The sequence below is a fragment of the Monodon monoceros genome, unplaced genomic scaffold (assembly GCF_005190385.1).
Source record: "Monodon monoceros isolate NGI ecotype Baffin Bay Population unplaced genomic scaffold, NGI_Narwhal_1 Super_Scaffold_9, whole genome shotgun sequence".
Taxonomy (NCBI): Eukaryota; Metazoa; Chordata; class Mammalia; order Artiodactyla; family Monodontidae; genus Monodon; species Monodon monoceros.
Genome location: NW_021703786.1, coordinates 39,863,909 through 39,877,318, shown reverse-complemented (window position 1 = coordinate 39,877,318; position 13,410 = coordinate 39,863,909). Strand labels below are relative to the sequence as shown.

General features: G+C 40.9%; 1 protein-coding gene across 1 annotated transcript in view; it reads left to right on the top strand.

Annotated features, from left to right (window-relative positions):
- The window catches only part of NCOR1 (nuclear receptor corepressor 1), a 143,324-nt gene that overhangs the window by 94,215 nt on the left and 35,699 nt on the right, over positions 1 to 13,410 (top strand). Inside the window, 4 exon segments of the mRNA XM_029210849.1 lie at positions 204 to 675; positions 3,556 to 3,685; positions 6,249 to 6,444; positions 11,973 to 12,133. Coding sequence (XP_029066682.1) covers positions 204 to 675; positions 3,556 to 3,685; positions 6,249 to 6,444; positions 11,973 to 12,133 — 959 coding nt within the window.

Genomic DNA, 13,410 nt, shown 5'->3' with positions numbered 1-13,410 from the left:
TATGGAACAACTTTAGTTTTCCCAGTGGCTGTAATACTTCAGTGAGGTCACCAGAGGAGGATAGTTCATCCTGAACGAGTACTTTCAGGCGTGGCTGCTGTCACTAGCGGACGCTGTTCACTATCAGATTTTTATGCTGTACCATTATCTTCAAGGTGCTGAAAATAGTTCTGGTACAGAAAGTGCTCCTTCTCCTTCACCAGTTGAAGCTGTCAAGCCCGGCGAAGACAGCACTGAAAACGCGCCTCCTCGGGGGACCACGCCCGACCCCGTGCCCAGGGCCTCTCCGTCGCCGGCAGTTCCGAGCACAGAAGCAGCCGAGGATGCCAGTGTGGAGACCCAGGCGAACGACAGCGTGGCAGTGGACACAGCAGAGCCGATGGACGTGGGGCACAGGGAGTGCGGGGCTGAAGGCACTTCTGCTCTGGACCTCCCCTCGGCCACCAAGGCTGATGCTGCGGACGTGGAAATGCCAGAAAGCAGTCCATCCAGAGTCGAAGGGGACCCCAAAGACAGAGACCTGGAGAGAGGCAGCGAGAAGCCGGAGCCTGGAGGCGACGACCTAGGGGTGGCCCAGCAGATGAGCGCCCCGAGGCCCGAGCTCCCCTCTGACCACGACTCCAGTGCCACGTGCAGTGCCGACGAGGATGTGGACGGGGAACCCGAGAGGCAGCGGTGAGGCTCCCTCCTTGACCTCCTCCTGCTCTTTACTTTCTTGGTTGCAGACTGAACCCCAGGGTGGTGCTGGCTGCTGAGGTTACTCCTGTAGAAATACTGGCAAGTGAGAGAGTCTGTCTGCTTTTATTTATTTTTTTAAAAATTATTTATTTATTTATTTATTTATGGTTGTGTTGGGCCTTCGTTGCTGTGTGCGGGCTTTCTCTAGTTGTGGCGAGTGGGGGCTACTCTTGGTCGTGATGTACGGGCTTCTCATTGCGGTGGCTTCTCTTGATGCGGAGCACGGGCTCTAGGCGCGCGGGCTTCAGTAGTTGTGGCTCGTGGGCTCTAGAGCACAGGCTTGGTAGTTGTGGCGCACGGGCTTGGTTGCTCCGCGGCATGTGGGATCTTCCTGGGCCAAGGCTCGAACTCCTGTCCCCTGCATTGGCAGGCGGATTCTTAACCACTGCGCCACCAGGGAAGTCCCTCTGTCTGCTTTTAGTGTTGGGTTCTGATGCTGTTCCCCTGATTAAGTAACCAAAAAGAATTGTGTGATCATTATTCTTTAATGAGAAAGGTTTTAATTTCTTTCTACATCACTTGTTATGTGTGTGCCATATGATAGCAGAGAAGGGGCTGTCAGCTCACAGAGCTGTGGCCTGAGCCGCTTCTGTGGCAGAGCCGTGTGATGTGGTGAAAGTGGAGGTGTGGGGGGCGCTGGCTCCAGCTTTGCCCCCAGACCGAGCAGCCTCAAGCCAGGCCTGGGGGCCTGCACATGACATGTGAGAGATGCTGAGGGCAAAGATGGGAACTGAAGTGAAAGTGTGTTAGAAAGCGTAATCAAGATTTAACTTAGTGGTCATTATATAACGATCACTTTTTTGTATCAGTTAAAACTGTAGGTTATTCATATTTGTAATTCAAAATATCAGGTAAAATACAAATTACCTTATAAGTACTTTTTAGTCAAATTAATAATATGCAAATATAATCTTAATGGTTTTTATAAAAATTACTGTAAAAATACATATTTTGCAGGAGTAGATGCCAACTTCTTTAATATATTTAATTTCCTGGGTGTTTCCTTTTCCTTGAAAGCAATGGACTCACCTAGAATCACAGTAGAATGTTGGATTGGTGCAAATTCTAGAAATGAATTAGACTAAAACGTCATTTAACCAGAAACCAAATCCAGTTCTGGTTTTTGTTTTTGTTTTTTTCCCCTTTTTAATAAGAAAGAGGCTCTCAGGAGATAGCCAGGTTCTGCTCAGAGCTCACTTTCCATAGTGTGTCCTGGTGTCACTGTGCTTTCAGTCCATATCCAGTATATTGTGCATCTTACATATTCTAGAATGAGACTTGGTACTAGAATAATATTGAACATAACAGTGATGGTTTCTCCAAAGAGGTTTTTATATGGTAGATACTAGAATTTTAATCAACAAGAATTGAAATAATATAGGGCTCCTACTTAACCATTGGTTTTTCAGAAAATTGAAGATTCTAGCCCTCTTTTCTTCTCATGTCACAGTAATCTAGATTTTAATTGTCCCAGGCTTTAGAGTAAACATCAATGGATTCAAGCTGTGTGGTCCTTTTTAAGCATGCTTTATTGAAATATTTCAGCTAAAATAAGAGTTACCTGTGTTTCGCACTGCTGGTTTCAGTAACTTTTTTTTTTTTTTTGCGCTACGCGGGCCTCTCACCATTGTGGCCTCTCCCGTTGCGGAGCACAGGCTCCGGACGCGCAGGCTCAGCGGCCATGGCTCACGGGCCCAGCCGCTCCGCGGCATGTGGGATCTTCCCGGACCGGGGCACGAACCCGTGTCCCCTGCATCGGCAGGCGGACTCTCAACCACTGCGCCACCAGGGAAGCCCAGTAACTTTTTTTTTTATAATCAGTGATTTATTTATAAATTTATAAATGAAGGAAAAATTAGGATGGCAGTAATCTTACAGGAGAGGAGCATCCTAAGAGATGACCATGACAATAGTCGTGAAATTCTGAAATTCCTTATAAATATATAGTGGTCTCTGGATGATACTCTAAAGTTTACTTCACTTCCAAACTATCAAAATAACACTTTCAGTTGTCTTCTGTATCTTTAATATTATCTTTATTCTTTGTGTAATATGTAAATTGTTTTCTTTTACACATTCTAATTTTCTTACCAATTTATACCTTTGAAAATGTTCATCTTTCCCCAGTAACTGACAACACTGGGAAATATGATGGAGCCTGTAAGGTATTGATATAATTTCCCCAGTTCATACGTTGGGTGTCCTAAACTCAAGTGTATGTCCTGAAAGTGAGTGAAGCTGGTGGAGTGTGAGATGGCAGGGCTGTGACTGGGGAGCACGGGCTGGGTGGGGAGGGCAGCCCTGCGAGTTCAGCCCGCGGTTGCATGGGAGTGGCTGCCTCTGCGGTGCCATTTCTTCCCATTTTTCATGAGAAACCAGAAGTCTGGGATTCTGGGTGAGATTCTTGGTTTTAAAATGATGGTGGTTTATTCAGATGTCTTAAAAAAGTACTCTGTGATCCTAGAGAAGCATTCTGTTGCAGGTGACATAGTTTGTAACCCGTGTTGATGGTGAGCTAGGGCCTGACTTTTTATAACGGCCCTCGTTCAGACTGTTCTGTTGGTTAGACGCAGACGATGAAGTTCAGATAAAGTTCAACCTGTAAAGCAACGTTAGGCTTCTTCCCCTAGAAAACTAGCCCTGTAGATTTTTTTCCTGACTGTTGAAATATGCAAAGTTAATGTGATGTGTGTGTGTGAGTGTGTGTGTGTGTGTGTGTGTATGTGTACATGTTAACTTAAAAGGAATTATGGTGATTGTATGTTTAAAGTTTTAAATAAGAATATATTAATTTATCGTTTTAAATTGCATTTGCAGAATGTTTCCTATGGATTCAAAACCTTCATTGTTAAACCCCACTGGATCTATACTGGTCTCGTCCCCAATAAAACCAAATCCACTGGACCTGCCACAGCTTCAGCATCGAGCTGCTGTCATCCCGCCAATGGTAAGTTTTCAATGTGAGTAAGAGGTGTTGAAAACAAAGACCTTTAGAGACGTTTCTTCTCTTCTTTAATCAGTGCTTGTTTTTTTAAAAAAATTGTGGTAAAAAATCACGTAACATAAAATTTACCATCTTAACTCTTTTTTAAGTGTTCAGTAGGGTTAAGTACATCCATTTACGTCACTCTCCTTCCCCCACTTCCCCCAGCCCCTGGTAACCACCTTTCTACTTCCCGTTTTATGAATTTGGCTATTTACATAAGTGGACTCATACAGTAAATATTTGGTTTTTTGTGCCTGGTTTATTTCACTCAGCATAATGTCCTCAAGATTAATCCACGTTGTAACACATATCTGATTCTTCTTCCATTTTAAGACTGTTGTATAGACCACATTTTATTTTCCATTCATCTGTTGGATACATTGCTTTTTCAAATGGATTCATCGTGATAATTGATTGAAATGGTCATTTCCAATTAAGGAAAAAAGAGAAATATAGTGCTCTAGCCATAAATGTTAGTAAGTTCTGTGTTTGTTTTGTTTTGCTATAAGACAATAGTAGAATAAATATATAACTGGGTTTTGAATATTTAGAATAAATTATAGAGGTTATGGTTAACTTTAGTATACAGTTCCAAATCTAGTTTTATTTACATTTTACCTTATTAATCTCTATGAGTTTGACTACCTTTTGATCCTGAATTCCAGTCTTGGGTATTGATCTTTTACTTAGTTATGTTCTAGCTCTTGCTTTATTTCAGAGGATAAAAATTTATTTCGTCTCACATGACAATATGTAAAAGTTAAGTGTGTTCCTTTTTTTAAAAAATAAATTTATTTATTCATTTATTTAATTTTTGGCTGCATTGGGTCTTCGCTGCTGCATGCGGGCTTTCTCTAGTTGCAGTGAGCGGGGGCTACTCTTTGTTGCGGGGCGCAGTCTTCTCATTGTGGTGGCTTCTCTTGTTGCAGAGCACAGGCTCTAGGTGCGTGGGCTTCAGTAGTTGTGGCACACGGGCTTCAGTATTTGTGGCTTGCGGGCTCTAGAGCGCAGGCTCAGTAGTTGTGGCTCACGGGCTTAGTTGCTTCGCGACATGTGGGATCCTCCCGGACCAGGGCTCGAACCCGTGTCCCCTGCATTGGCAGGCGGATTCTTAACCACTGCGCCACCAGGGAAGCCCTGAGTGTGTGCTTATGATAAATAGGCTCACCAAAAAAAATCATTAAGCATTTGCTCATTCATTGATTTACCCAAATGGACATTTATTGATTGTCTGCCTAGTTCAAGATAACATTTTTAATGCTGTGTGGAATATCATGATCTCTGACTTCAGAAAATTTAGAGATTGGTCTTGATAATAAGACATAGAAAAAAATCATAATAAAAATTTAAAAGAATTAAAATATGATGCTCTCTTAGGTTGAAAAATATACTCTGGGTGATTCAAAGGAAGGAGAGCTTCCTTCTTAAAGAGACACTTAAAGAAGACTCCATGTAGGAAATAATGTTTTGGTTGGACCAAAACAGTTCATTTTGCTTTATAGCAAAAGGAGGAAAGCCATGTTTACATATAAGCCAAAGCACAAAGGCAAGAAAATTATGTGTGTGTTATGGGTGCAGTGAAAAATCCTACTTATGGCAGTGGAGAAAACTCTGGAAGTCTTTAGATAACAGGTTCTAAAAGAGTCAGATCTCTTCTATTCCCAGGACTCTTTTGTGTTCATCAAGTGATGGACTGAGTTAGGGACTGTTTATTTAATGTTGGACAAAGCAGCTTGGGTTCCTTCTTGAAGTGGGAGAGACAGAAAAGAAGCAGAAAACAAGCATCTAATTGCAAATTGTGGCGAGTGCTGTGTGCTGTGAAAGAGAGGGGAGGGGGTTTGCAGTATGTTTTGGATGGTTAGGGACGGCCTGTCTGAAGAGGTGACGTTTCACTTCCATCCTGAAGAGAATTGGTATGATAATGAATTGGTTATAGGAAGAGAGGAGATGGAGTCCAGTGTGGCTGCCAGGTTTCTGGCTTAAGCTGCTATGGTTCTGTTTCATATGATGGAGATTGCTGTAGGAGAAGCATTGAGTTTAGCAAATGAAAAGTTCCGTATTGAATGTAAGTTTTGAGGTGCTTTGAGATATCCAAGTGGAGTTGTTAGGTAGGCAGTCTGTGAGTGTGGAACTTGCAGGAAAATGTATTAGAAATAGAAGTTTATGAGCCATTAACATACAGATGACATTTAAATCCATAGAAGTGGGTGTGAGCACCTGTGAGAGGGCAGAGAGGAGGGTGGGACCCAAGCCTGAGCCACTAGGGACTCAACATCGTGAGTTAAAAGCAAATGGAAATATTGTGATTTCTGTTTCGATTTCTCTTACCACAACTTTGGGATTTATTTTGTGTTCAGATCTGAAAGTAATTGTTCAGCATTTTAAGCATTATGCTTGAAGATTTGATTAAAAAATGGTAAAATCACTTCAAGCAGTCATATTACAGAAAGAAGCATTATTTGCCACAGATGGTAATTACTGTTTTGCTGGTCATTGGCATATTTAGATTTTCTTCTTCCTGTAGGTTTCCTGCACCCCATGTAACATACCGATTGGAACTCCAGTGAGCGGCTTCGCCCTCTACCAGCGACACATCAAAGCCATGCATGAGTCAGCGCTTCTGGAGGAGCAGCGGCAGAGGCAGGAGCAGATGGACCTGGAGCGCAGGGGTTCTGCGAGCCCGCGTGGCGCCCCCAAGAGCCCAAACAGAGAGTGGGAAGGTAGGTGGCACTCGCGCCACAGAGAACTTTTTTGGTGGGAAACAAAGCTATACTTGAAAGCAGTGTCCTTAGTGCTTAGGAACTTGATTTATGGCGCTTGTCCCTCACAGATAAAATTGACCTCAGTTAAACTAAAGAATGCCAGCATTACTGACCACAGAGAGATGGCAGTAACATTTTCAATAGTCATGTTGTTAACGTGAATTTTCTGATATTCACCTTAATGCCAGATGACTGCATAAAAGCCATGCTTTACGCGGCATTCATCTGAGTTTTCAGAGTGAGAATTGTCCTGTCCTCCAAGCAAATCAGAGTAACATTCTAAATCTCTGATATGACAGGGGACAGCTCTGTGTAGCATATAGCCAGTCAGACCTTGACTTATCCCTCGCTCTGGCCATGGGCAAGCCACTTGACCTTCTCAGCTTTAGTTTTCTCATCTGTAAAGTGCAAATAATATATCTGTCTGTCTGTCTAATCTAGCTATATCTCTGCCTTGCCAGGATTACAACCTGTAAGAAAGAATGAGCATTCAGTATTGTTTTATAAGACATGGCTCAGCGTCATTTTATGTACAATATAATAAGTAATAGTAGTATATTCGTATATGCATAGTGTAACAGGTACCACGAAGGTACTGTGATCGTTGTACGTCACTGTTATTTCAAGTGACAGATTTGAGTTGTGCATGCTCTTTTTTAGTTGGTGCATGATACACTTAGTTTCTTTTAAAAAAAAGAAAAAAGGGAGCGATTTCTAAATTTTAATAACTTCTTCTGGCATGGTAAGAAAATGGCACATGTATTCTGGTTGATAATGACTTATGGACTATCCAGTATGATATGCGTAGCGTATAAGACTATTAAAGTCTTCTCTGATTATGGTTTCATTTTTTGTAATGATTCGGAAGACTGTAGTACCTGACATAGATAAGAGCTATTAGCTGTAGAACACCATGCATTTCAAGGGCTATTTAATATAAAAGAGGAACTGTGCTGCTTAACTGATCCTGCTGACTCCCCGCCCCTGTCACACCAGTAATGACTTATTAGTTGCATGACACACTGAACCTCTTATGTTAGAGTTTTACATATCAGATTGTTAATGTTTTAAATATAAATCTGACGCTATTAAAAATGTGAACCAGAGTGATTAATACCCACCAGGGCTGTGGGTATAATAGGTGCTAAATGAATATTTCTTGAATGAAGGTAAAAAAAAAACCATTGTTAACCTTTGGGCTTTTAGTGTATTGCCTCTAGGGAATCCTTAATTCCTAACTCAGTAATTGACATAATGTATACTCAGTAATTACATGTTAAAGGAATGATTAAATGAAGTAGGATAAAAATGGATTTAGCAGAAGTGCTTATCTTCAATTATGAGAAAATCTGTCATTATGAGAATGATAAATTATAGAATAATTCAAAAGTCTTTTGATCTATTCCTTACATAAATGATTTAGAATAAATTTTTTAAGGCAGAATTAAAATGTAGAAAAAATGACATTCAAAGGTATTTGCCGAACTCATGCTAAAGCTTAACATTATTCAGGTGACAATATCTGGGTCATTCTGTCTATATTGTATAGTTATTTTAGGACCTCAGTTTCTTTTCCTGACCTCCTTTATGAGATGGCTTGTATTTGGTAGGTGGAGAGACTGAACTAGGCTAGAGCCCTAAATTCTGAGACTCCAAACTGTGACTTGCATTTCTCCGAGATCAGTCACATTAATTCATGTGGTTTAGATCTGAATGGTACCCTTACTTTTAATAGTGATGCAGTGGTCTTAAAACCAAACTGTCATTATATATTTGATCAATATGACACCAAGGTGTTTGTTAATAAGACATCAGTTTGGTTCATGGTGACTCTCTACAAACTGGGATGGTTGATTACATTTTATCCCAAGGTTTAACTTTTGTTTTAGCTAATCTAGCTAGTATGTTCATCCAGTAATTTATTTAACAAGTGCCTGAAGGCTCTCCTGAATTTATCGCTATCCTATATTTCGCTTAAAGGATAATCTCCCAAATAGCATTGCTATATTTGCAGTTAACTTGCTTGTATGTAGACTGTTCGATGAAAATGTTCTCAGTGCAGCATCATAGAATAGTTTATAGGATGGTAACTGTAGTGAGAAGAGGATTTACATATAAACCATCACCAAACTGGTGTTGTCCACATGAGGTAGGACCACAGTTTTGGCTTTTCCCTTCATGGGCTCATTTAGAAGGCAACAGGCAGCACCTGTTGTCCACCTGTTTGATTGTGTTCACCTTCTCTTAATATCAATGAGACAGGTGGCTTAAGCCTTTCCACTTGTAGAAAAGCTTGAAAAAACCTCAGAGAAAGATTGTTTTCATTTTCCAGTGACGTTTACACAAGTTGACTCCTGCTTTAGTTGGAAACCTTTTTTCTACGGTGAAAGGACTCAGACTTTACACATGTAGAGAGAGAGAAGTGAAATTCTAATGCAGGTTTTAAAATCAATCCAATCAAAATAAGAGTTAATGCCTCTGTGCAACTGAATCTAGTTTATTTTGTTGTTGTTGTTTCTTAATTTTTTCAGCTGAGTACATGATGATTTAAATAGCTATATTTAAAACCATCTAAATTTTCATCTTTTTCTTTAGCACTATTACGACAAAGTGTGTTTTCCCACCTGATTATAAAACAATCAGACACTGAATATATGTAATATATATTGCAGTGCACTCTCATGTTAAATTCTCTAGACAGGGAGAAGTGATATTCTTTTAAAGTTGGTTTATTTCATAAATCTGCACAGTATTAGGACACTTAATAATCTAATTCATTATATTAATCCTTCAGAGAAGGAACGGGTAACATCATCTTTATGGTTACCCCAGAGGCATCTGAAATTTCTGTACCCAAGTGCTCAGGGAGACACCATTGCACTCAGGATGGTTTAGAGCTCAGGGCCAGGAATTGCACTGCTTTCGAAAAATCTCCAGCCTTGGTTGGGCAGTTAGGTGTGATTCTTCTGAGCCTCAGTTTCCTCCTCTGTCAAATGGTGTTAATGATCTCATTAGTCATGAGGGCTAAACGAGATACTCCTGTAATACACAGTGCTCTGCCCATAGTACAGATTCCTATTAGCTGACATTACAGTTGTTGTTTCTGGTTTTAAAAAATATCTTAGTTAACTAAAGAACGTTTTAATTGTGCTAATGAGTCTATCTGAAACCAGTCACAAGCCATCCACTTACAAGTGAAATGCTAGAGACCTTCTCTTTAGAAAAGGACCTGTGAGGATGCCCAGTGTTACTTACTGCAGTGCAGGAAGAAAGAAAGGAACCAAACAAGAGGTTTAGCTGTTGAAGGGAGAAGACAAGTTATTATTCACAGGGTAAGATTATTCACCTAGGAAGCCTAAGAGAATTAACTGAGAAAGTTATTAGAGCTAAGAGGAAAGTCCATTAAGTTTCTCAGAAAGAATTGATATACAGAAATCTACAACTTTCTTTCTTATATTTCTGCAGTAATCAGTATATATAAATATATATATATTCCCATGTATGTTAAACAGATGGTTTTCCTCACAACAAAATATAAAATACCTATGAATACTTCTAATGAAATTATGGAAAATGACCTATATGAAAACATCTAGCTTCCTCAATTAGAAAGCTCATTATAAAATGTCAAGTCTCCTATAAATACAGGAGATAAATTTAATGCACGTCCACTGAAAATTCCAGTGATATTTTGTTTGGGGAGGAAGTATTCAAAATGATTTTAAATTTAGTTTTATCTGGAAGAATAAATGGGTAAGACTAGGTAAGCAAAAGAATAAAAAATGAATGGGAATTTGTTCCGGCAGACATTAAAATGCCACAATTTAAAGTGGTTTGGATTACAGATGAGTTTTTACTTTCTTCTTTGTGCTTTTCTTATTTTCCAAAATTACAGTATGTCGATTCACTTAAAAAAAAAGAAAATATTTATATTATATAATTACATATATGTGTGTTTTTAAGTCTTAATGACTCTGCATATCTGATATGCCCTTTAAATGCTTCAAGTTTTTTTTAATACTTTATGTAGAGGTAAATTATGTGGAATAATTTTCATCAGCATTACTACAGTAAAATTCATAGTTTTATAAGCTTGTGTAGCCTTTAAAAATTATTTTGATCTGTATCTTTTGAAATCCTTCTTCCATTTCTCGATTACATTTATTTCTCTGAATAGTAAGCAGTGGGCTTCAACAGGCTGATTATAACAGCTGAAATCCTCAGAGTTCTGGCCTCTAATTCAGGCCATACTTGAATTCACAGAATGGCTGGATAATCTGATGTTTGCCTGCTGTGGTCTTTATTGCATGTGGAATACTTGATTCTCCTAATGAGAGGAAAGAGAAATTCTTTGTGATTTGAAAGAAAAAGTTGTAATTGGATTTTTGAGGATTTTATTAGGTCACAGTAATGACGCTTGCACAGAAGATTTAGATTTATAGGGTTTTTTTAAACCTCTCTGTGGGTGGATTCCCCCCCGGGAATTTTAGATGTTGATAGTAGTGTATAGTTGGATCTGCCCCTGGATGGTGTGGGCTTGGTCCTTTCACACTTACTATTTTAATATGGGGTTCTTCCCTTATTTTGATAACTTTAACTTTCATAGGAAAATCAGTCGCCTATATGCCTCATGCTGAGGTCACATGTGCTCTAGCACAGGAAGCACAGATGCGCAGTACCGCAGCAAGGTCAGCATCACCGTGTAGGGTCTCTCCGAGAGAAGTCAGTAAAGCTGCGCCACAGCCCGATGTGAGTGCAGCCCGCTGTAGTGTCCCGCCAGGTAAATACCGCTCCTCTGTGCCGTGGCTCCTGGCCACCAGCCTACACGTGATGACCTGGGTGGTTTACTCCCAGGATGCGTCCTTGCTGTTTCAGGATTTCTCTGCATTGCATCTTCAGTTGTATTCAGTTGAGATGCACTGGGCCACTGGGAGGTTTGTGTTCATACATGTGTACTGTGACGTTGACTGCCTTCTTTTAAGAGTACATGTACTTTGTAAAAATCTTGAGATCCACCCCCTAAAAAAAATTCAAGTGTCTGTGAGAGTCAATCAGCAAATGTTTCCAAATTATGTAGGATGCAAAGAGGACGTATAACTGGTTGTCAGTCAATCTGTATATTTTCCAGGGTTGTAATATCGGCTGTTCCTAAGAAACACCCTTTTTCTCACCTCCATCGTGAGGTCCAAAGAGTGATGGAGAGAGAGAAAAAATTGTTTGCCACTTGCATATGCTGAGCAGAAATAGTTTGAAATGGACGTCAGCCTGAAAGCTCTGGTTTGCCAGGGAGTTGAGTATTTCAACCTCACAAATACCATTTGTGACCTGAGTATGGATACAGGTCTAATTTAAGTGAAGGAAATGTTCATCCTCAACTTCATCTTGCACTCACAGTTTAAACGTGATTGAAGAAACAATTGAGATAGGTGGAATGTCGCAAACTAGGAAATTGACTGTTTTAAATAATGTTTTCTCCCTTTTGAAAGTCCTCCAGCCTGCTCCGCATCAAGTGATAACTAACCTCCCTGAAGGGGTTCGGCTTCCAACAACTCGACCCACTAGGCCACCTCCTCCTCTCATCCCATCATCCAAAACCACAGTGGCTTCAGAAAAACCATCTTTTATACTGGGAGGCTCCATCTCACAGGTAAAAGGGCTTCTCTTCCCAGTAGATGGCCTGTTGTTTTTTTGCTTTGGTAAAAATTGTCCCTCCTTCCCATATTAATTTGTCAGAGTCCTAATAAATAAAAATGTGTCTGTTTATGAAGAGACAGTGACCTGAAAATGCAGCAGTCATTTTCTATTCCATACCACACACAGGAAGTTTATTCGAGTCATGTGCCCAGGTTGAGTGACAGTGGCACCCGTCTGGTTTAGCTCGGGAAAGGTGCGGGTGCCCTGAAGTGTAGTGTAGCATGAATGGAGATGGAATAGTTTCAAGTACTAGAGGATAACTATTTTAAAGGTTCTAATATTAAATTGTAGATGATTGGTAAGCCCTAGTTTATTCTGACCTTGGCCTCTCTCTCTGGACGTGGTCTGACTGTAAAGCCTCAGTCAGGTTGACTGACGTTCACCACCAGTGACTGCTCCCCCATTGGGCTGGGGGCCATTTCCGCCCCTCCTAGGCTCTCTTCCTCCACTGCCTCAAGCGCTCTCTGTTGTTGTAGGTTAGTTCTGCCTTTTCCAGAACTCGATATAAATGGAGTCTTACATTTTGGCTCTTCTTTGTCTGTCTTCTTTAACTTAGTGTTAATGATTTCAGGGATGCGTCCAGATTTTTTTTTTTTTTTTGGCTGCATTGGGTCTTTGTTGCAGCACGCAGGCTTTCTCTAGTTGCGGTGAGCAGGGGCTACTCTTCGTCGTGGTGCACGGGCTTCCCATTGCGGTGGCTTCTCTTGTGGAGCACGGGCTCTAGGTGCGCGGCTTCAGTTGTTGTGGCACGTGGGCTCAGTAGTTGTGGCTTGCGGGCTCTAGAGCGCAGGCTCAGTAGTTGTGGCGCACGGGCTTAGTTGCTCCACTGCGTGTGGGATCTTCCCAGACCAGGGCTGCAACCCGTGCCCCCTGCATTGGCAGGCGGGTTCTTAACCACTGTGCCCCCAGGGAAGCCCCCGTCCAGGTTTTTGTGTAATCACTAGTTTCTTCCTCTTTATTGCTGAATAAATACTCCGTTGGGTGAACGCACCAATTTGTTTATCCATTTTCTTCTTGATGGAAACCTGAGCTGTTTCTGCTTTTTGGCTGCTGTAAACAAAGCTGATACGAACATTCTTATACTGGGCTCTTTGTAGACATGTGGTTTCATTTCTCTCGTATAGGTCCTGAGAGCAGAATGTCTGGGTAGATGTATGTTTTACTTCATAGTTTTCCGGAGTGGCTCTACAGTGCCACTGCCACCAGCACAGTCTGAGTTCCACTTGCTGT